Below are 22,472 nucleotides of genomic sequence, written 5' to 3' on the forward strand. Positions count from 1 at the left end.
TAGAACTGCTCCCTAATTCCGGAACCATCCTTTACTGCTGCTGCCAGATACAATGACAATTGTTAAGGCCTCAGCCAGCACTAGATGTGTCATTTGGTGTAAATCAGAAAGCTGGTTACAAGGTGATGCTTGTAAAACTGGCAATACATTTTAAAGAATTTAACGGGTGTTTTTGTCTTTCTCAGTGTAAAATGTAACCATTAGCAATAAGATAAAGCTACTGGCGTGTTAAAAGATCTCCTTTTTAAAGGTGCAGAATAAACTGTAAGCATCTGCAGAAACATGTTTACCAATTAGCAGCTTGTATGAATATTCATACCGCTGCACACCTTAATATAACTCATGAATATGCATAAACAGGGACCTGGTTGGTGTAGAGGGATTGGTTACAGCCTTAGAAGTTCTGCTGCCCTGTTCTGCCAATCAAAAGTGACCAGACTCATTTGTGCCATCTGGAATGAGGTCAGTTTGGGCGGCTCGACACAGAGGACAAATAAACATTTGAAAATCGTAGGGATTGAATCCAAGCCTCTATTTGGCATAAATATGGCATTACAAAGCTCAGCAGAAATGAGCTCGCATATTTAAATGCATTTATAATGTTCTTCAGCAGAGTGTGAGGGACATACTTCTGTTCTCATGTATTTCCACGCCTGCACCAAAACACAGAGAGAGACGGAGAAATACACACACAGACACATTAACCTGGGATGACAGCTGGCATGATGGTGAATGGGATTATATTTGGGCGTCACATTGTCATGGATTAAAAGCATATTTCCATAAAGTATATACAGCTGTATAAGAGGAGACATCGTACACTTCAGCCTTTGTGAAAGGAAATGACAGCACAAGATGTCAACTTTATCTCAAACCCCAGTCTGTCATCAAACACTCTCTGGGAAAAGAATATTGACGCATCTGTCATAGTGACGGTTTCATTTTTTTTTTCTCTAAATATCAAAAGCAGATACAGGGTGGTTTATCTCTGCCTCTACAATTTGTGCACCTGGGGCTGCACCTCTTTTTTCAATTAATTAATTAATTTCAAACACAAACCTGTGACGTTTAATCCATCGGAGCGCTGGCACCAGACTTGACGAGATGAGCCTTTCCATGCACCGGTCATCCATTTGTACTCATAACATTGGCCATCTTTAAATACATAAAACAGTATTAACAGTGACACAGGGACAAAAATAATGAAACATTATGTAGGTATCTTAAGGGCATCTAACTGCATTGCCCTAAAAGCATTGATTTTGACTCACCTGTACATGGTCTGGCTTCCCATTCCTGTTCTGGGCACTGAAGAAGGTTCTCGGGTTCCTGAGCTAGAACGGCACGAGAACGCACCTGCACTGACCCGAAGCCCAGATCATCCCCGCTGATACAGCTCAGCTGACATGGGCTCCACACAGTCCAGTCTGTCAGGTAACACTCACCTGGACAATACATCAACATCTCTGTTAGAAATTTACTGGGTGACTGATATTACTGCCCTAATTTCTTTGATAGATTTAAGCATGGTTTGTCATTTTTAATTTTTTGCAAAATTTAAAATAAAACAGATAATTAAAAATTTAAAGGGGACCTATTATGCCCTTTTTCAATGTCCTGATTTTTGTTTTTGGGGTCTACAAGAATAGGTTTTCATGCTTGAATGTTCAAAAACACCTTATTTTAAATACATATTTTACATTGTTGCAGCACCTCTCTTCCCAGTCTGTCAGGAAGGCTCCTTTTAGTTCCTGTCTCTATGAAGCCTTCCTTCCAAGTGGTCCAGTGTGCTCTGATTGGTCAGCTGGACCAGTGTTTTGTGATTGGTTAATCACTTCAAGCATGTTTCGGAAATGCCACACCCCTTACCGTCTGTAAGGCAACTAGGACTGTCACGATTCCTCGATTCAATTCGAGCACTCGGTTTTTAAAAATCCTCGATTGCAATTTGCCCGTGTCGAATAACCGGCAAAATACCATAAGTGGTGCATTCCATGGACAAGAATCCATGAACTGCATTATTAAAGCCGCACAATGTACTAAAACTATTTAAAATGATAATACAGCATAGTTCTATTGTGAAATCACAAAGGCTGCGATTCAATTAAATAAATAATGTCTGAAGTGCTTTGTGTTTCATACAAAGCGTTATGTGGAGTGTATCTCAGCAGCTCGGTTAACAAACTCCATTTATATCCATTTATTATAACATTCATCTAGGAACGCAATGTGCGGCATTTCATCAGATTTGTAATGTAAACCGCTTATAAACCTAAGCAAACACAGGAGAATACATACGTTTCTAAATGCTAACTGTTCATCGTGAATTCAAAATAAAAGTTTAAACCCTCGCTCTGAGTTTGCATGTTTGATGTCCACATATACAGTGGCCGTAGCATTTACATCGTAAAGAAGTGGCAAAAATTTTAAAGATTAATTAAACATTTGGCCAATATTAAGGATTTGATCTGCTGCATAGAAACAACAATCACTAGGCCGTTGGTGCCATCTGCAGGCATTTGTTATAATACATAATGCATTTTTTATTTTTATTCACAAAAAATCAGATTACTCCATTATTCATCAAAATAATCGATCGTTTACCAAAATAATCGTTAGTGGCAACTCAACCAGGCCTCGCTCCTTTTATTGTGCATATGAATTGGGTGGGAATTATTTAAATGAAGAATATGGTGACGTGTTTGTTCCCAGAACAAAGCTCAAGACTACAATGGAGGCAGTGCGCATTGATCTAGAGAATAACTCCCTTTGGAGTGACTTTGTGCTTTGTAACTTTGCAGACCTTTTTCCTGCTCAAACAGTAACATTAGACACTAAAGAAAGTTAAAAAAGGACCCCTTTTTGTGACAGCTGTAAGCATGCATTTTGCTGAAAAAGTATTTAAATGGTGCTGAGAGTTCTACAGTATTATTGGTAGCTAAAGGGATAATCAAATTGACCAAAATATTTAATAAACAAACAAACTTTGCAAAAACAAGCATTTCAAATCTACAGAAGTCCATAAGGATTTCTTAGGAGCTCCGCAGGCACAGATTCTGTGTGGGCCTAGTGATTCATTAAGAGATTTCAATCTAAAGCCCTAAAGAACGAAAAAGTTTTCGCATTTTCAACCTACTGGGTCTAAAACTAACAAATTCTGCTTGTGGGCTTTCTTTTTCTTTGTCAAGGATATTAAGATAATATACCTACACTCCACTTTCAACTCAACTTTTGTGTGTGTGAGTGATCTCAGGGTATTTTTCAACAGAAGTAGGTCAGTCTGTCCTGTTGTAATAGCAATGCTGATTTGTGAATTTTTCCCGGAGTATTAATTATTCACACTGTTGTCCTTCCATGAAGCCCTAATCCTAAGATCGTGATTATCAGAGCACGTGCATAGCGGAAAGCCAGAGGCAGATGTGACACCTGAGTTCACAGAGTACACTCTAGAATGTGTGTGAATAGCTGATGAAGTTACACAACAGCGGGATGAATATTCACATGTGAAGCGAGGCATCATCAACAAACATTTGTGTGCAAAGAGAGAAGGAGGAGAGAGATCGGAATAGGAAAAACAGCAGGAAAACACAGCAGTAGGTCACAGCTGGAGTTTTATAGATGAGGGCGAGACGGGATGTGTGCCAGGGAGCTACGCTTCAAGAACGAAGAATGATGAGGTCAAAGGTCAGAGCGGGTGAAGGACTGTGCGACTTTCTAGAGGAAGTAAAACTCACAACTACAGTGAGAGCAAAGCTTCATGTAACTTACCCTAACACAACACAAATCTGCACTGACACGCTGGTGTGATGTTACTGTCACTGCCCCACTGTACAAATCTCAATCATACGGAGCCCCTAAAGAGACATGGTTAAGGAAAAAATATGAGATGGGAGGAAAAATCATATATCAATCAATGCTTTTGCGTTCTCTCCCAAATAATTGGCGATGCCCTGAGAAACTTAGCCTTCCCTCACAAAGAACAGAAAAGTTTTGCGAGGGAATGCAAAAGCATTGAAATATATATTATTTCTCATATTTTTTTCCATCACCATGTGCCTTTAGGGGCTCCATACAATCACGGCCCTCTACTTCTGCCACAAAGGACATGTCAAAATGTTGTCTTACTATCTGTCACTCAATCTCGCTTGGTGAAACGAAAGGCTTTCAAAATACTGTCTGAACAGAAATCTTTGCTTCCAATTTTTGAATGTGCAAGTATGTGCATTGTTCTTTTATGAATAGAAAGTTAAAAAACAGCATTTATTTGAAATAGAAATATTTTGTGAAATTATAAATACTGTATAAATGTCAATGTATCCTTGCTGAATAAAAGTATTAAATTATTTCTTTAAAAAATATATACTTTGAACAGTATATTATAACAAATATTAAAATGATGTTATTAATGTAAAAAAATAAAATAATTTATTTTATTAGTAGTATATTTATAATTTTGTGAAATTATAAATATAAATGTCAATGTATCCTTGCTGAATAAAAGTATTAAATTATTTCTTTAAAAAATATATACTTTGAACAGTATATTATAACAAATATTAAAATGATGTAATTAAAAAAGAATAAAATAAAATAAAATAAATTTCAATGGACCCCTAAGCATCCCTTTGTGGTCCATTAACCTCATTTTGAAAACACCTACCCTTAATTTGTAATGCTTAAACTATGTAAATTGAGGTAAAAGTTTTTAATTTTTATATATTTTTGTCAGTTAATTAGTTGCTGACCCCAAGATTCACATCAGTGTGGCAATTCAATTTCAATGCTTGAATCAGCAGCATGTCGGCAGAGTTGTGGCATTAGTTGTTACCTGGACAAGGCACTGTGCAGAACTCCTGCAGGATGATCTGTTTGTCTCCATCCACTGTCTGCTCCAGGTCTCCACACATTTCCTCATCCACCATACTGCCTGGATCCTTCCCCGAGCCATCAGACACAAAGCAGGACACGTTCCTAAAGCGCAGACCCTCTCCACAACGTGCACCCTAAGAAAACACAGAGCTTTTACATTAACAACTACAATTGGACACCAGCTGTGGTGAAAAATAACTTTTTGTAGTCCTAAAGGAGTTTAGGACTCTACACATAAATGCAGCTTCTTTGGAGCTCTAGAACTGGAAAGAGCAAAACTTCTCATGATGATACAAAATAAGGCAATAAGAAATCCCAGCATTGTTTCCCAGTCCTCGTGTTTCGCACTGTCAGCTACCGGCATTATTTTTTCATAGCTGCCGAAAATCTCTAAAAACATGAGGCACAAGTGAAGCAATGCTGCTGGAGACTGCTGAGGGCTGTCAGAAGACACTTTAGAGACAGGCAGCCCGAGAACAAAGGCCAGAGTCAATATTCTCTCACAGCCTGCACTGTGACGGGAGCATGAGGTATGAGGGGGGAAGGAGAAAGAGAGAGCGAGACAGGGAAAAAGACAGGAGAGAGAGGCTGTGTCTTCTGTCTGTTGTCTTTAATTAAACCCCCTGTTGGGCCCTGAAAGCCAGACTGATGACAGGAGGAAGACGACAACAGAAATGCTGTGGAAAGGGCAAAGCAGGAGAGGATTGGGGGAAATTCTACATATACCTTAACACTGATGCAGATAACATGAAATGCTGGTGGTTTGCTATAGGGAAGTAAAATGAAACCTTGCATAATGAAATGATTGCATTATCATTGCATTGCACGCTATGGGTAATGTGCATATGTTTTACACAATCAGGTTAATTTGCTACGCATTACTTTGCAAATGTAATATTTGAGATGCTTTTTCAAATAAATAATGTGCATTCATTTTCCATTTATTTCAAGACAATTTATTCCTTTGATGGCAAAGCTGAATTTTCCATTATTCCAGTCTTCAGTGTCACATGATCCTTCAGAAATCATTATAATATGCTTATTTTATGCTCAGGTAACAATTATTATTATTATTATTATTATTATAAATGTTGAAAACAGATGCACTGCTTAATATTTTTGTGGAAACCAATATACATTTTTCAGGTTTCTTTGATGAATATAAAGTTCAAAAGAACAGCATTTATTTGAAATAGAAATCTCTTGTAACATTACTATTGTAAAACTTATTGGCCTCAAACGTTTGAATGGTTTATATATATATATATATATATATATATATATATATATATATATATATATATATATATATATATATATATATACACACACAGTTTTTTCCCTTTAAATAATTTATGTCTATGATATATTATGCTACATTGAGAAATTTATGCTACATTAAGAAAGTCAGAAACTCATGCAAACTACATATATAGTTATATACAGTTACATATAGTCAAGGATCAACATCTTGCCTGAGTAATGCAATAGTTACTTAATGTATTGCATTCCACAAAAAAATACATTATAAATAGTTGCATAAGTACTTTTTATAATGTGCAACACAATGTTGTAATGTATTTTTGTAATTTATAATAGATTTAATTGAGCTATTTGTCCAAATTGAATATGGAAAACTGTGCGAATCTTGCGAAAACTCACCTCAGATTTGCATGGAGACCAGGCACTGTACCTCCAGCTGTAGCAGGGTTTAACAGGACAGGGCTTCCACTGTTCCAGCTGTGAGGAACATGGCCGTCCATCTCCCTGAGAGGCCTGGATCACAGTTCTACTCCTCCAGAGCTTTCCTACAAGATACATTGAAGAAAAGACAGATATTTTAGATGCTGTATTGCAATATTGTCAAAACCCTTAGTGCTAGAGTTATGTTGTGGTTAAAACATAACACTTTTTATTTTTTGAAGACTTGACAAATGTTATTTCAAATTCACTCTCACACTAGAAGTACAACGCCCTAGTTTTCCTGATGCTTGCTGACCAAGATCATATTCATCTTGTGCTTTAACCTCAAGAAAGTGACTCCTCGTATGAAATAAAGGCTTTTACTGTAAGTGAATCATCTTATGTTACACACACTAATCTCAGGTAACTCAATCCCTCTCCAATGGAAAGCCAAAAATGATATGTGACCTGAAAGACTTTTTTCTGTGTAGTAATGTTCCTTCCCTACTGTGTATAACTTAATCTGCCAGGCATTTTTCAAGCCTAATTCCAGGCCCTGAAACCACTCTGAATATTCATCTCTTCCTCTCTTGATTTTTTAAAATCGATTCCAGAGGGCTGAAGAGAGGGATGGAGAGAAATAGAGTGTAGACTCTTTCAGACAGAATGCATCCTGCTGTTTAAGAGTGGCACTCAGGGAACGCTTGCGATAAAACACCACACCCTTATTTCACAAGAGCCATTATTTTGCATGGCAGGTGGTAACACAACTTAATAGCAAAATTCAAATGTGTATTATTGAAATTACTAGATGATCCTATCATGCACTTAAAGATATTGATGTATTTTATTTTTCTAAAAACATGATTTTATAGAGCAAAAGAAGCAGTATGATACCACTTCTAAACCCTAAATAAAGACTGTTGACCATTGATCTAATCCTAACCCATAATCATCATTCTTCGTGAATGGGATTTGAGGTTGGTAAGATTTTCTTTTTAGCACCAAAAGTGGTGCTAAAAGGTCATCAGGCCTAGCAGAAGTGACTCTGGGCTGAGGTTGGGTAAGACTGTGTCTAATACTAACTTCTTTGCAGTTAGTTTTATCTTGAAAAATGCTGGATGTACACAACCTCGAAGGGCATGGCTAGGCACTTCGTAATGTTAAACATGATCACAGCCCAGTCCCCGGCTGACACTCTGCCCTGAAGCTAGTTGTACCAGATGCAATTCATCTTCACCACAGCTTTCCGTGATGGATCATCCCTGCGGAGAATCCTCTTTCCAGCAGCCACAAACCAAATCAACTCTCAGTGCCTTGCATCCTCTTTTTATATGTTGGGTTCAGTTGGGAAAACCATACATACACAAGTGCTTGTGTGCCTTTGTGAGAGTTTTTAGCTGTAGGGATCGCTCATTTTCTCAGTTCTCTCTCTGACGCTTTTCATCTCTTCCTGACTCCACTGGTGGCCGAGACGCCAGGTTTAGGGCAAACAGCATTAAGCAGTGAGTCACAGGACAGTCAGTGCAAGCTCTTTAGCTCATGGCTCCACTCACAACTGAGTTTTAATTTGCTTTGAACTACTGTTAGATAATGTATGTCGCACTTGACACTTTAATTTACCTTTACTGACAAAAACAAATACATAAATTCATGCCTGATTTCATGTGTCAATATTCACCAGGAATATTAATGTCCAGCATACATAAAAAAAAAATACATAAAAAACAACAATTCCTTCATATAAAGACTGGAATATGCCTCTTCTATGTTGATTTCTGAATTAAAATTAATGTTAATCCATTTTGGACAAAGTAGTTTGTCATAATATATTATTATGTGAAAAAATTTTTATTAATATTAATATAATATATAAAAAATACATCTTGGAGCATAAACAAACAAAAAATAAAGTTAACATAAATGTAAAAATGGCTATCAAATCAAAGTCATGTGGTGTGAAAAAAGACCATTAAGTCCAATAATAACAAAGTGACCAAATCTTATTTATTAATATTATTTAAATGTAATTTTATATCATAATGTGGTTATTTAATTTGATCTTATTTAAAATAAGCAAAGATGCAAATTAAAAACAATATGACAAATACAATATAAGAAAGATACAAATATAATACACAGTGCTTTACATTTTTCTGGTAGGTACATTTAACAATAGCATTCAAGTGAGAAATTACATAATCAAATGTATAAAAAACAGAATAGTCTTCACTCTATAAATTAACTATACACTGATATAGTAAATACTGATAATAAATATATGAAAGTTATCCAGTCAAGCAGTGGGTGATTTTCTCTTTTCTTTTCTTTTTTTGTTTGATTAACATTAATCACACAAACAGCAACATGGTTATTAGGCTGCTGTCACTTTAAGAGCTGCATGGATCCAATAAATTGGAACACATCCTATTTCTTTCTCAACTGTTAAGAGATAACCGATTGTTTTTTCATGGATACTTGCCAGGACGTGCATTTTTACTTGACCATTCAAGACAACTGAATTTGCAATCACATGCTGTCTGAAAGGCGGCTTTCTGTATTTTCTCCTTAAAACTGCTGTGAAAAAAGTCTCAGAAACGTGGTTTGAAATTGTTGGTGTTTCTTACGTCACAAACTACCTTGTAACCAATCACGTCAACGTGCCGGCAGGCTTTAGCATATCATTAACTATGACCACTTTGAAGCAAGGGAGTCTCAAGAGAAGCCAGGTTATCCCAGTATTTTTTTCTGTTGATTTGAAAAACGGGTACATTTAGCAATATAGCGGGTCTATGATGTGTATTACGATATTATGATAAACTACATGCCTTTCTCCACTGATATTCTGAGCTGTTCAAAGCGTTTATAAGGATGCTGATTTTCAGAAGGCAGACTGAGCCGGTGAACGGAAACATGGTTTGTGTAACATTCGCAACACCGAGCTCCTAATTAGGGTCTATTTAGCATATTCATTGATCAGCGTATACTAAATGAAGCAAGGGTGTAGAGTTACATTCAAGCTATTTTAAGGCATGAAGATTTTTTTTTCACAAGAAACATTTAAATTTTGGTGATTTTGGTGAGTTTTAAGGGATAAAATTGTTGACTACAGGTTTTTCTTAAGGTTTCCGCATGACAGTGACAATATGACATATGTAGTCAAATCGGTTAAATCAAATTATTCCCAAAAATGTAAATTCCAGTATAAAAATAGTCATTTTCAATCAATATGTGTGAGGACTGCTCTCTTTCTGTGAAAGGCTACAGATCATCTACTGATTCTTTATCTTTGTTGGAATCCTCCAGCCTGGGGACAGATTAAAGATGCTACAATGAACTAAGCCAGCACAGGTTTCATATAATGGTTTGTTCTTGCTGGTCACTGACTCTCAAAGACCATGTGTAGTGGAATGGTCTCTTAGGCCCCAAGCACACAAACATAATGGGCCCCTAATCAATCGTCAGAGCAGATGGAATTACACTCAAGGACATCATTATCCTCCTCTCAAATGCTGTTTCAGGGCAATAACACAATTGTTCTCACACCATAAATTTTTTGTGGTTTCAGCCAACGCTTTGGTAATTCTGAGACATCGGAGAGCTCAGTATAATTCCTTAAAACCTGCTATTTGAGGAACCAGTCATGTTAGCTCACATCAAAGACTAACGTTTTGGACCACAAGACCCAAAGTCCCTCCTGGGGCTTTTGATTTTGTCTGAAACAGACTGTTAGACTGCTGAGAGTGTGAATTAACCAAGCCATGCAAATTTAATATCATCACAAAAACTGTGATTTTTTTAGCGTGTTCTGGAACATATCCAACTTCAAAATCAAGGCCTTCTGTTTAAAGTGTTGGCCTACCTGCAAGACCACAGGTGTGAGAGCATTCAGACCAAGATGACCAATCAGACAGCTGGCAGTTGACAGGGCACTCGACCACACAGGAAGCATTCATCTGCCATTTTTTCTCGAGACCAAGCTAAAAGAACAGAGATTATTTTTTTCAGGTGGATTTTCAACAGAAGCATCACTTGTAAACAATGTCTTGTGAACAGAAAAGTACCTCCTCGCAAAACTTCAGGTCCACAGATTTGCCATCACTGCGAACGCAGTCCAGCATGCGTGTCTTGAATCCAACCCCGCACACGGCTCGCTCACTCAGCTGACACGTGCTCCAGTCTGGATGGGAAATCAGTTATTTCAAATCAACCTCTTTCTCTTTATCATGTGAAAATACATCACATTGTTTAATGTTTCATAGCTGTTGTTATCACAACATTTTTTCTTTTGTCAAATCAACTTTAATAATTAATGTGGTTCAGATAACATAATATTTTGAGTTTCTGTTGAATAAACCAATCACCTTCATTGTATTAACTCAGATTTTTAATTTTAATGAACTCACAATTTTAAGGCAACCAGGTAACTTACTTTTAAAAGTTAAACCATCAATTCTTTTGTTAACTACAGGGATCCTACACATTTTCCATTTCAAAATTTCATACTTCCAGACTCAAATGTCCAAACCTCATTCCAAAAGACTTTTCAGACCATATTTAACATAAATGGTTCATACAGCATTATTTTCAGCTTTATTATTATTATTTTTTCTTTGTATATAGTACAGTCATCGGAAAATATTTTTATTTCATTTTTTTTTTTTCATTGATTTTCTCAAATTGATAACATGCACTTGCATGATGCCATTAATTGTAATAAAGTTGAAATAATATTAGATGGAAAAACGTTAAAAAAAAGGAAAAATGGTTAGTGGTTAATGTTGCCTGAAATTAAAATAAAATAAGTTTATGTTGAATCATTAAAATTACTAAAACTGAAATAAAATATTAAAAATAAAAAAGAAATAAAATTTAAAAATAAATGACAAAAACTTGCTCTAAAATTAAAACTGAAAATATATATAAAAAGATCATTCAATATATTAATAAATAGTATATATGTAATACTAAAATAACACTGGACCTCTAAGATCCAAATCAAAAGTAGTATAAAATAATAACAACAAAATTATTCATAGAGGAACAATGAAATAAAATGTTTTCTTTATTTATATTTGTACATTTTATTTATATTTTATCATATTAAAATAAGAATATTTTAAAGTAGAAGCATTACATGTATGCCTTTGCCAAATGATTTTATCCAAAGCGATTTAAATTGCATTAAAGGTATTTATTTTATCATTTCATGCATTCCCTGGGATTCAGACCGTGACCTTGGTGTTATGAGCGCCATGCAAACATTATTATTTGAGCTATAAAAAAAATAAATAAATAAAAAATTCCTGATATCATGTTGAAATTACTTTATATTCAGTATTAGTAAATGTCAAGAGCATTCAAACTGACACTTAAGTATTTCTTCTATTAAAATGAACCTGAACAGAATATGAAGGTTAAGAGGCCTTATTACAGTTGAATAGCCATATTTGGCAAATCAAATCAGAGTTATTTCTTAATCTTTGTTTGGATCTGGTAGCTAGCAAATGTTCTAGATAAGATGCAGTCAATATTTACCTGTGATATTATAGGAGTAATGGAAGCAGTTGGTGTTCAGAGTGCATGTTTCTTTCTCTGTAGTCGAAGGACACAGTTTCCCTTCACCAGGCTGACGTATAGGGCTGGCGGTCCTCTGCCTTGTACTGTTCACATTGCATGGCTTCAAAAAAACCAAAGCTTTCAATGAACAAATAATGATCAATAAACAACAACAACAACAAAAAACAATCAACTGGACAAAAGAGAGCACATTTTGAAATATTCAGCATATGTGCAGCGGATTAATTTCCATTTCACATTTTCCTTACTATTTCTGAGGGAAATAAATTTCTCAGATGTCACGTGTGAGACGTTTTAAGCCTTCCCGCATTTTAACTGCAGGGATAGTCTCAGTATCCATGGCAATTAGCTACCCTTGCAGTTTGGTGGCAGCGTGCCTGGGAATCACACTGAGACAGACATGAGTAACCCTCCCCCTGAGAGAATCCTCAATAATGCCTATACACACTTATACGCCACTGCAAACAATTTCATGTAAGCGCTCCGAGCTACCAACCCCCGCCATACACAAAAAAACATTCTCGGATTTGTTATTTTGCCTTGTATTTACCGACCGCTGGTGCGCAGCTGACCAAAAATGTTGCATTGGTGTTTTGCTGCTCAAAAGAACATGCTGCATCTCTAATCCTCCTCGACAGGAGATGGGAAATAGGTGGAAAAGGGCTCCAGCATGGCCAATCAGCATGCATTTAACTTATCAGACAAAGGTTGGGCTTTTAGGGGTGTGTGCATTGAAAAGTGTTGAGCTCAGCTTCATCATACACACCATGCAGCGAGGAATCTTAAGCTTGGGCCAAATAATTACACCACCCTGCATCACATTTGCTGAATGAAATCCAATACTTGTCTCTAACTCATTTTGGGAAGCAGATTTCAAAAATAGTGCCTGTTTTGCTCTAGAACATCACACTCAAAATGTATGCATTTTATAGCATTTTTGCTTTTGACAACCATTTGTAAGGTGAAGAAGTCTTGTATTATCCCTTAATCACCAGAAAAACCGCCACAGAGACATGATTCATATCTTCCTCTTAGCCAGGTTACAACTATTTGTTTAAAGGTGCCCTAGATTAAAAAATTGAATTTACCTCGGCATAGCAAAATAACAAGAGTTCAGTACATGGAAATGACATACAGTGAGTCTCAAACTCCACTGTTTCCTCCTTCTTATATAAATCTCATTTGTTTAAAAGACCTCCGAAGAACAGGCGAATCTCAACATAACACTGACTGTTACGTAACAGTCGGGATCATTAATATGTACCATCGTTTCTTACTGTATTCACGGAGACAAGAGCCGTCGTTATTTTCATTTTTAAACGCTTGCAGTCTGTATAATGCATAAACACAACGTCATTCTTTATAAATCTCTCCAACAGTGTAGCATTAGCCGTTAGCCACGGAGCACAGCCTCAAATTCATTCAGAATCAAATGTAAACATCAAAATAAACACTGTACTTACGCGATTAGACATGCTACATGACGAACACTTTGTAATGATCCATTTTGAGGGTTATATTAGCTGTTTGAATTTTTATTATGTTTAAGGCAAGCGCGAGCTCTTGGGGCGTGGAGCACGAGAATTAAAGGGCCACGCATCCTGAATCGGCTCATTTCTAATAATGCCACAAAATAGGCAGTTAAAAAAATGAATACAAAAAATTCTATGGGGTATTTTGAGCTGAAACTTCACAGACACATTCAGGGTACACCTTAGACTTATATTACATCTTTTTAAAAAATGTTCTAGGGCACCTTTAATTCTCAGCTGATTTTCACATGTATGATATTATTTTATGCCTAATCCTGATTTAAAGGTTAGAATTACTGAGATAATGACATGACCCAAATGTTTTATGTTACATTTGTGGGTGTTTTATATGGAAGCTTGTTTCCACCAGTAAATAAAAAAATTAACAAGGTAATTGCAACTTTTTATCTAACAATTCTGAAATTTTCTCACAATTGCAAGATTTAAAATCAATTCTTGTGTTTATGTAACAAGTATTTGAACATATTTTTCTATTCCTTTGCAGATTTTAAGTTAAATATAACATGAATACTTATTTTGTACCTTCTTTTTTGAAACTTAAGACATTTAAAGTTATTTTAATAAGTGCATTAAAGCTGATTACAGATGTACATTTTTTTCACAAAATTAGAATGATTTTTCAAATGATATAAAATGTGAAAAATCATTCTTATTTTGTTAAAATATAAAACTGCACATGATGGAAAGCTTCATCAAATCATCAAAAAGTTTCATTATCATCAAATTAGATAATATTAGGCTGTTTTCCAAATCAGCAGATTTTTATGAAAAATTAGACATGCTCCTGATCAATGTCTCCTCTCACCAGTGGGCATCGACTCCAAGAGCCCCAGTCAGTCAGAACGCAATCATCGGGACAGGGCAGCTTGCTTTCTCTGGCTCCAAGAGGCATCTCTTCTGGATCACAGAGATAGTCTTCTACAGGGTCTGAAGGTCCATCAACAGTGTTTTGCATGCACCTTCATGAAATGAAACATCTGTTAGTACTATCATGAACTTAGCAGGACTTTCTAAAAAGTTGCATTTCTAATAATAATGTTGCTCATGCTGCTGTTGTTGTTCAGTCATACCTAACTTTCCTCGTCTGTACACCTTCCCCACAGTTCTCTTTCAGATCAACATTGCTGACTTTCCAGACACTCCATGGCTCAGCCACCCAGACATACTGACTGCAGTCGCTCAGACATGGTACCACTTCATACACCTGAGGAGACACCACAGAGCTTTCAGGTGGGCATTATAACAGCAGCTCTTCTGTGACTGTTCACCAACTATTGGGGGAGTACTAAGCTTTTATTTAAAAGCTTTATTGGTAAGAGTTTACAATAAGGTTTCATTCAATCAACATTAGTTAATTCTTTAGTTATCATGAACTAACAATGAACTAACAGATATTTACGGCTTTTATTAATTTAGGTTACTGTTAATTTATACATTTATTATGGTTAATTGTTGATTAAAAACTGTTCTTACACTGCAAAAGTTTGGGGTCAGAAAGATTTTTTTCTTTTAATAGAAATGCTTTGTGAGCATAAGACACTTCTTTAAAAAACATCTGACCAACAACACATTTTCGAACGGTACCATAATAAATCACCTAATATAAATTAATAATCTAAAATGAACTTATTCTGATTAAAATATTAAAATTAACATGAATACATACTATAAAAACATTTGCATTCAAAAGAAGTGCACATTTTCCTTTCAGTTACATCACCTACTTAATAATTAATGAGCCAAACTAATCAGGTTTATAAAATAACTGGTTAATCAGGTGTGCAGCATTATCAATCATTTAAAACTTGATTATTTTTTTTTACCTGAGCCTGTTGCAGGATTCCCGCCATGATAAGAGAAAGAGATGAAAGAGGGAATATGAAAAACAGAGATGCCATATATTAGCCACTTCCAATACCATTATTGATTATGTTAATTCACAGTTTCAGCCTAGAAATATTTAATGATCTAAAGCTATGATGCACAAACAATATCCCATGCTTATATGAATATATTAGTAAACCTCATGCTGTTCATTAAAGAAACATGCTATTCCGTTTGGTCCTTTGATCAAACATTTACAGCACTCTGGTAATGAATCATTAAAACAAGACAAGCACATACAGTATTCATTAAAAAAATATAACAGGGTCCCTGCATACCTGATTAACATGGTCCAGTTTGGGGCAGGGCCTGCCACCATTATAAGGTTTCTCCCGAAGCCACTTGGACCGTACTTTGACTCCACTGCCGCAGGACTTGCTGCAACGGGACCAGTTTGACCACTCGCTAAGCTTACAGTCAGATGGGCACGGGATGATACAAGCTTCCTCTATGTAACCTATGAGAGGTAAGAGAGAGCTGAATAAAAACGAGTGTATCTATAATAGTGAGTCAAACATTATACAGTTTTGACACTGGTTACTGGAGTTAGTTTAATACATTGTGACAGGTGAAACAGCGTCTATGTTAAAGCAGAGTTAAAGTCAAGGTTATGGCATTTGCACTGATATCGTCTGCTGAAATTTCATTTTACATCACAACTTGCAAAGATCATGGTTTCATTCTGGATATTCTGGATGGGAAAGCAGCTCAAGTCCTGAAAAATTTCAGAGGGTTATTCAAAAAGCAGGTTTTAAGCATTCCATGTTAAGTGGTCCATAATACTTTGCTCCATCAAACCTACGAGCACAAATGTATCTGATCGAAAATGGAAAACTGATGTTAGAAAAGCTGCATTAGTTGAGCATACAATATATTGGAAAGTCGCTGTTAAAAAAGCAAAGACATTATCAATAGTTTATTAATATAATATAATATAATATAATATAATATAATATAATATAATATAATATAATATAATATAATATAATATAATATAATATAATATAATATAATATAATATAATATAATATAATATAATATAATATAATATAATATAATATTGCTGGAAAAAATGTTCAAATTTAGATTATTTATATAGATAATTTTGTTATTTATTATTGTGGTAGAGTAAATTATTTAACCAAACTTGATTTCTTAAGCAGAAATTTGATTCAAAGCTTGAATTTCTGCCCTGAAATAAAAAAATATAAAAGGTAAATGCAACTTTTTATGCCACAATTCTGGCTTTGTTATGTTTTCTCAGAATTCCAAGAAAAAAAGTCTGAATTGTGAGATGTTAACTTAAAATCGCAATCTCTGAACTGTAAGAAATAAAGTCAAAACTGTGTGTTATAAACTTACAACTCTGAGTGTAAGACATACATTTTTGATTATGAGAAATAAAATCAGAATTGTGAGACAAAAAGTCGCAATTACCTTTATATTTTTATTCTGTGGCAGAAAGAGAGACTTCCACATTGCTCCGATGGTGGGAAAATCTTAATTTTAGATAGTTTGTAATTGAATTTTAAAATGACATTTAATTAAAATGTACAAATTAAGTGAAATGTAATTTTATTAAATTAGTTTAAATTCACGCAATTAACATTATATTTTTTATAGTGGCACTATGTTCAAGTCCAGTCACCTTTATTTATATACTCTAACACTTAATACAAAAGTGCTACAGTAAAAATTAATAGTTAAATTAATAGTTAATGTCAAGAAATATAATATATAATATTCTATTATATATAATATAATAGAAATGTCATGAATATACACTCCACCAAGAACAAAAAAAAAGTCTATATATCTGTAACACACACTTTTGAACCAGAATCCCTGTTACAGAAACTTCTCATCATTGGATTAAACACCCTCGACCCCCCCCTACAAATTGCCTTGGGCAACATGTCAATCTGACAGCCTCACAAAATGGCAACCACACTTCAAATGGTGAGGGGTACCGGGTCTGATTAGAGTGAGGGATGTCTCAGAGGCAGCAGGAAGAGAAAGAGAGGAGGCAGCGAGAGAGAGTAACACCCTGCCTCCGTCAGCACATCTTCACTCTAGGGATGCCAAGGCTTTGAGCCACTCACAGGCCTCCAGCTGAGAGCGTACAATCCATACTAGAGGATTGTGACTCATAAAGAGAGAGGCCTTAACGTCACAGAGCTCCTGCATTGCCCACAACATTCCACATGCTTTGATCTAACGCTGTAGTTTGCCACAGTCTAATCTCGGGCTCAGAGGAAAGGATTGCCAAATGCTCGTTTCTGAGCTCCTTGCTCCAGGAGGTGGTGAAAGGTGCCCAAACGGAATTAGATTATGAACACAAGCGCATTTTCCACCAAGACAAGCTCTTTGCTTTCTTTACTTGAGATGGACTAAGTAAAAGGAATGATTTTGGCAGACATGAACACTTCAATCGAGCAGTGTGTGATTAAACATATTCAGAGAAATTCCAAAGCACAGCATTTCAAATATAAGGATGCAACTGACGAGACTTTTTGTGTATTTCAGGCCTAATTTTAGTTTGATGCATGCAATTGAAGGGTATATATATATAATATATATATATATATATATATATATATATATATATATATATATATATATATATATATATATATATATATATATATATATAAATTTAGATTAATCTAGATTAATCTTGGAATTAATCTAGATTAACCTAGATTAAAATGGCTCATTTGAATTCTGCCGAAGACATTCAGAATATGTCAGCTACCTAAACCGCCATTGTGTCCAACAAAGCAGTCAGGAGTTAGAATTAACCTCGGTGGAGTAAAACTTGAAAAATATTGACATCTTTCCGCGTTTGAAACAACATTGATATACACATACATACATATACACACACATACATATACACACACACACACACACACACACACACACATATACACATATATATACACACACACACATATATATATACACACACATATATATATATATATATTATATATATATATACATACATATATATATATATATATATATATATATATATATATATATATATATATATATATATATATATATATATATATATATATATATATAAATATATATATATATTTAATAAAAAAAAGAATAAAATTGAGTAAAACTAATATATTTAATCTGGGAAAATATTGACTAAATGTAATAGGGTGATAATTTTGTCAAAAATAAAAATCTGTAAAATAACACTTCATGACACAGCAACACTGGCTCAACCAATGATGTGAGTTTGGGGGCGGGTCATTTGTTTGTTTGACCAATGGCATATAGGGAAGTGTTTAGAAAACCTTGCATTAATCATTTTTGCACTTCCGTTTGGTGCCACTAGTGAAGCAGAAATGACATTTCATTTTTTGTCACCCACCGTGACTGTTGCAGCGTGACGTCTCCACGAGGCGGTTATCCTGGTCATAACACACCATAGCTTGAAAGCGGTAACCCTGGCCACACTCCTTGATATCACCTTGCACTTTCATACCCAACAAGCCCTCTACACGTCCACCCTCGGGAAGGATGCAGTCGGACCAGTTCCCCACAGGCTGGGCGTTGTACTTGTTGCAGGGGCAGTACTGGGTTTCGCTCAGAGGATACATCTGTGTGTTTTTACATTGTTCTCTCTTTTTGCTTTTACCTGTGCAAAAAAAAAAAAAAAATACAGTACTTAGATCAAAAGTTAGAAGTCATGTTATCCATTTCAAAATGCTTTCATGTTTAGAGAAATAAATCTTTTGTAATAATACAATATGGAATGCACCGTTAACAGAAATGATCCTGTAATGGTATCTAGCTCCTTTGATCAAAACACACTGATCTGGTAATCATGAGTAAGCAGACTTATCCAAATTGAAAGACCTATGGCACTAATCTCATGTAATCCTTTTGCAAAGTTGCTTGAGTTACAGCAGGTCTTCCAAAGGTCTTTGGCATATACACTATATTTTGTTAACCTCTAAATAACCGGCTAAGCTTCTCATGGCACTTTATACTAAAGATTAAACCACATTTCTGGCTAAGGTGAGGTTCAGGCATTTTCATCTAACAGAAAGCATTTTGTAAAACTATTTGTAACACAGTGGATTTTCCAGTGTGAAATAATACACACATGCAGATATAATAAATCTACTGAGAAAAATCAATAAAGTCAGGGGTTTTAAAACTATGGACAGGATGTGCTAGAGGATTTGCAGAAAGGATTTCAATGTTTAAAATGAATAATTATTTTATTGTATTTACAGTCTTAAATCTGCATATAGCTCTGTGAAAAAAGAATCTCTCTATTTTTGCAACATACATTCATTTAAATGTAGTATTCAAAAGTGGTGTGCTTTCTTCTTTCCCTTTTCTTTTAATAAATAAATAAATTAGACCTGCTGATCCAGCACTTACCAACAAGGGTCCTTTTCCTGGTTCTTACACCCACACAATCAGCGGCACAGGATGAGAATTTGGACCAGGCGGTCAGCTGGCAGTCATCCTGGCATGGAAGTTGGCAGGATTGAGTGAGTTGAGGCATAGGACCCGCAAACTTGAGACAGGCTGCAACGTCTGCAGGTCCACCATCCAACTTCTTACACGAGACGGCTGAGGGAGAAAAAAGAAAGAGATCATAATGTGATAGACAGTATGCCAGAAAAGGAAACAAAACTAAAAAAGGACAATAAAAAAAATGCACTTCTCTGGGTTAACACTGATAAATATCAGCCCAGTCTCACCTATAAAGCCACACATGGTGAATAAAGATAAGCATCTTGTGATGGATTACACGAGAGGGCGGTTAAATGCCTATTGACTTGAGTAGCCGGACGGATCCAGATTTAAATCATTGAATGAGGGTGAAAGCTATTGTATTGGATTGCTTCTTCAGCCATGCTGGCGTATTGAGGGATACTATTACGGGTAATGGTTATTAATGTAAGCAGTGCTGAGAAGTTGATATCTAAAAAAGCTTTTAGTATATGTGAGTTTAAGAACTTTTTTTTTCACTCAAAGACCAAAATATGCTAACACCATCCATTTTTATAAGCAAGATTATGGAAGCTTGTTTTCCGCCATGAATAAAAAAATAAAAAAGGTAATTGCAACGTTTTATCTCACAATTTTGACTACTTTTCTCGCAGTTGCGAGTTTATATCTCACAATTCTGACTTTTTTCTAAGAATTACGCAATATAAACTCACAATTGCAAGTTATAAAGTCAGAAATCTTGCAATTATGACTTGAGATATAAACTCGTAATCGCGTGTTATAATGTCCAAGACTGACATTTGCGAGAAAAAAGTCAGAAAAACGCAATTCTGACTTTATAACTTGCAACTGTAAGTTTAAATCTCGCAATTCGGAGAAAAAAAGTCAGAATTGTGAGATGCAAACGTACCTTTTTTATTATTTTATTTAGTGGCGAAAACAAGCTTCCATACAAGATACTGCACTTCTCTTTATGAAATGCTTCAAAATTCTTTAGAACCTTCCATATGCAGTAAATGCATCTCTATCAAAGATATCAAACGCTTAAACAGAAGCTAAATCTACTGTCACTGTATATAACACAAGACTCTCATCTTTCATCTTCAAATATATTTTTCAATCACACCACAGTACTGGCCTGCATTTGAACCCTGAAAGGGTTTATTGGTGAGAGTCATAGCAAAGGGTTGAGCTTCTGACTGCTTCAGAGAGCTTCCCAAACCTCTTAAAGAACATTTCAATTAAATCCAGAAGCATTTGCACAAACCTTTGATGCTAAACACTCAGTCACAGATCAAATTACTACCAATCTCATGCATTTATCAACTATCTCCCCAGCTACAAAGTAAAGCACTGCTACAAGCACCTACACAGTTATTTTAATATTGAAAAATGTTACATCTCAGTAGCCAGTTTTAAGTTGATAAAGGTTTTTCTGTACCTCTAGCCTGTAGTCCTGGTCCACAAGTCTCCTGTGCTCCAGGACTGTCCTGTCGAATGGTCCAGGGCACCAACTGACACCTGCGCCACTTGTGGGTTTTCCACCTATAGCACAGATACATACATATGTCAGTTTTAAGTTGTGCATTTTAAATATAGTCTCTTCTGCTCAGCAAGACTGCATTTATTGGATCAAAAATACTGTAAAACATTAATGAAATATTATTACAATTTAAAATAGATGTTTTCTATTTTAATATATTTTAAGATGTCATTTATTCCTGTGATGCAAAGCTGAATTTTCAGCATCATTAATCCAGTCTTCAGTGTCACATGATCCTTCAGAAATCATTCTAATATGCTGATTTGATGCTCAAGAAACATTTCTTATTATTATCAATATTGAAAACTATTAATTTCTTTAAAAAAAACAAAAAAACTTTACTCTTACTGACCCCAAACTTTTGAAGAGTATTAATTTTAAATGATTGTAGTACAGAAATTTCATAAAATCTGTTAAAAAAATGAATAAAAATAAACACACACACACACACACAATACAAAAAATAACAAAAAACATTTCTATTACAATTTTATATATATATATATATATATATATATATATATATATATATATATATATATATATATATATATATATATATATATATATATATATATATATATATATATATATATATATATATATATATATATATATATATATATATATATATATATATATATATATATATATATATATATATATATATATATATATATATATATATATACACACATACATATATATACACATATACATACATACATATATATATATATATATATACACACATATATATATATATATATATATATATATATATATTATTTATATACTCAAATAGCTAATTTTTTATGATAAATAAAATAATATAATGGTAAAGTAATAATATAATAAGTTTA

The 22,472-nt window shown here is 34.7% G+C and overlaps 1 protein-coding gene across 1 annotated transcript in view; it reads right to left on the bottom strand.

The window, feature by feature from the left end:
• Positions 1-22,472, bottom strand: part of thsd7aa (thrombospondin, type I, domain containing 7Aa) — a 132,835-nt gene that overhangs the window by 10,816 nt on the left and 99,547 nt on the right. The window contains exons 11-24 of the mRNA XM_067411674.1: positions 21,508-21,611; positions 19,989-20,183; positions 18,967-19,233; positions 15,848-16,026; positions 15,509-15,514; positions 14,756-14,889; positions 14,491-14,644; positions 12,091-12,232; positions 10,617-10,732; positions 10,415-10,532; positions 6,532-6,677; positions 4,829-5,003; positions 1,272-1,445; positions 1,060-1,155 (exon numbers count right to left, since the gene is read on the bottom strand). Coding sequence (XP_067267775.1) covers positions 1,060-1,155; positions 1,272-1,445; positions 4,829-5,003; positions 6,532-6,677; positions 10,415-10,532; positions 10,617-10,732; positions 12,091-12,232; positions 14,491-14,644; positions 14,756-14,889; positions 15,509-15,514; positions 15,848-16,026; positions 18,967-19,233; positions 19,989-20,183; positions 21,508-21,611 — 2,006 coding nt within the window. The remainder of the gene's footprint in view (positions 1-1,059; positions 1,156-1,271; positions 1,446-4,828; positions 5,004-6,531; positions 6,678-10,414; positions 10,533-10,616; positions 10,733-12,090; positions 12,233-14,490; positions 14,645-14,755; positions 14,890-15,508; positions 15,515-15,847; positions 16,027-18,966; positions 19,234-19,988; positions 20,184-21,507; positions 21,612-22,472) is intronic.

This window comes from Chanodichthys erythropterus, chromosome 15 (genome assembly GCF_024489055.1).
Source record: "Chanodichthys erythropterus isolate Z2021 chromosome 15, ASM2448905v1, whole genome shotgun sequence".
Classification (NCBI taxonomy): domain Eukaryota; kingdom Metazoa; phylum Chordata; class Actinopteri; order Cypriniformes; family Xenocyprididae; genus Chanodichthys; species Chanodichthys erythropterus.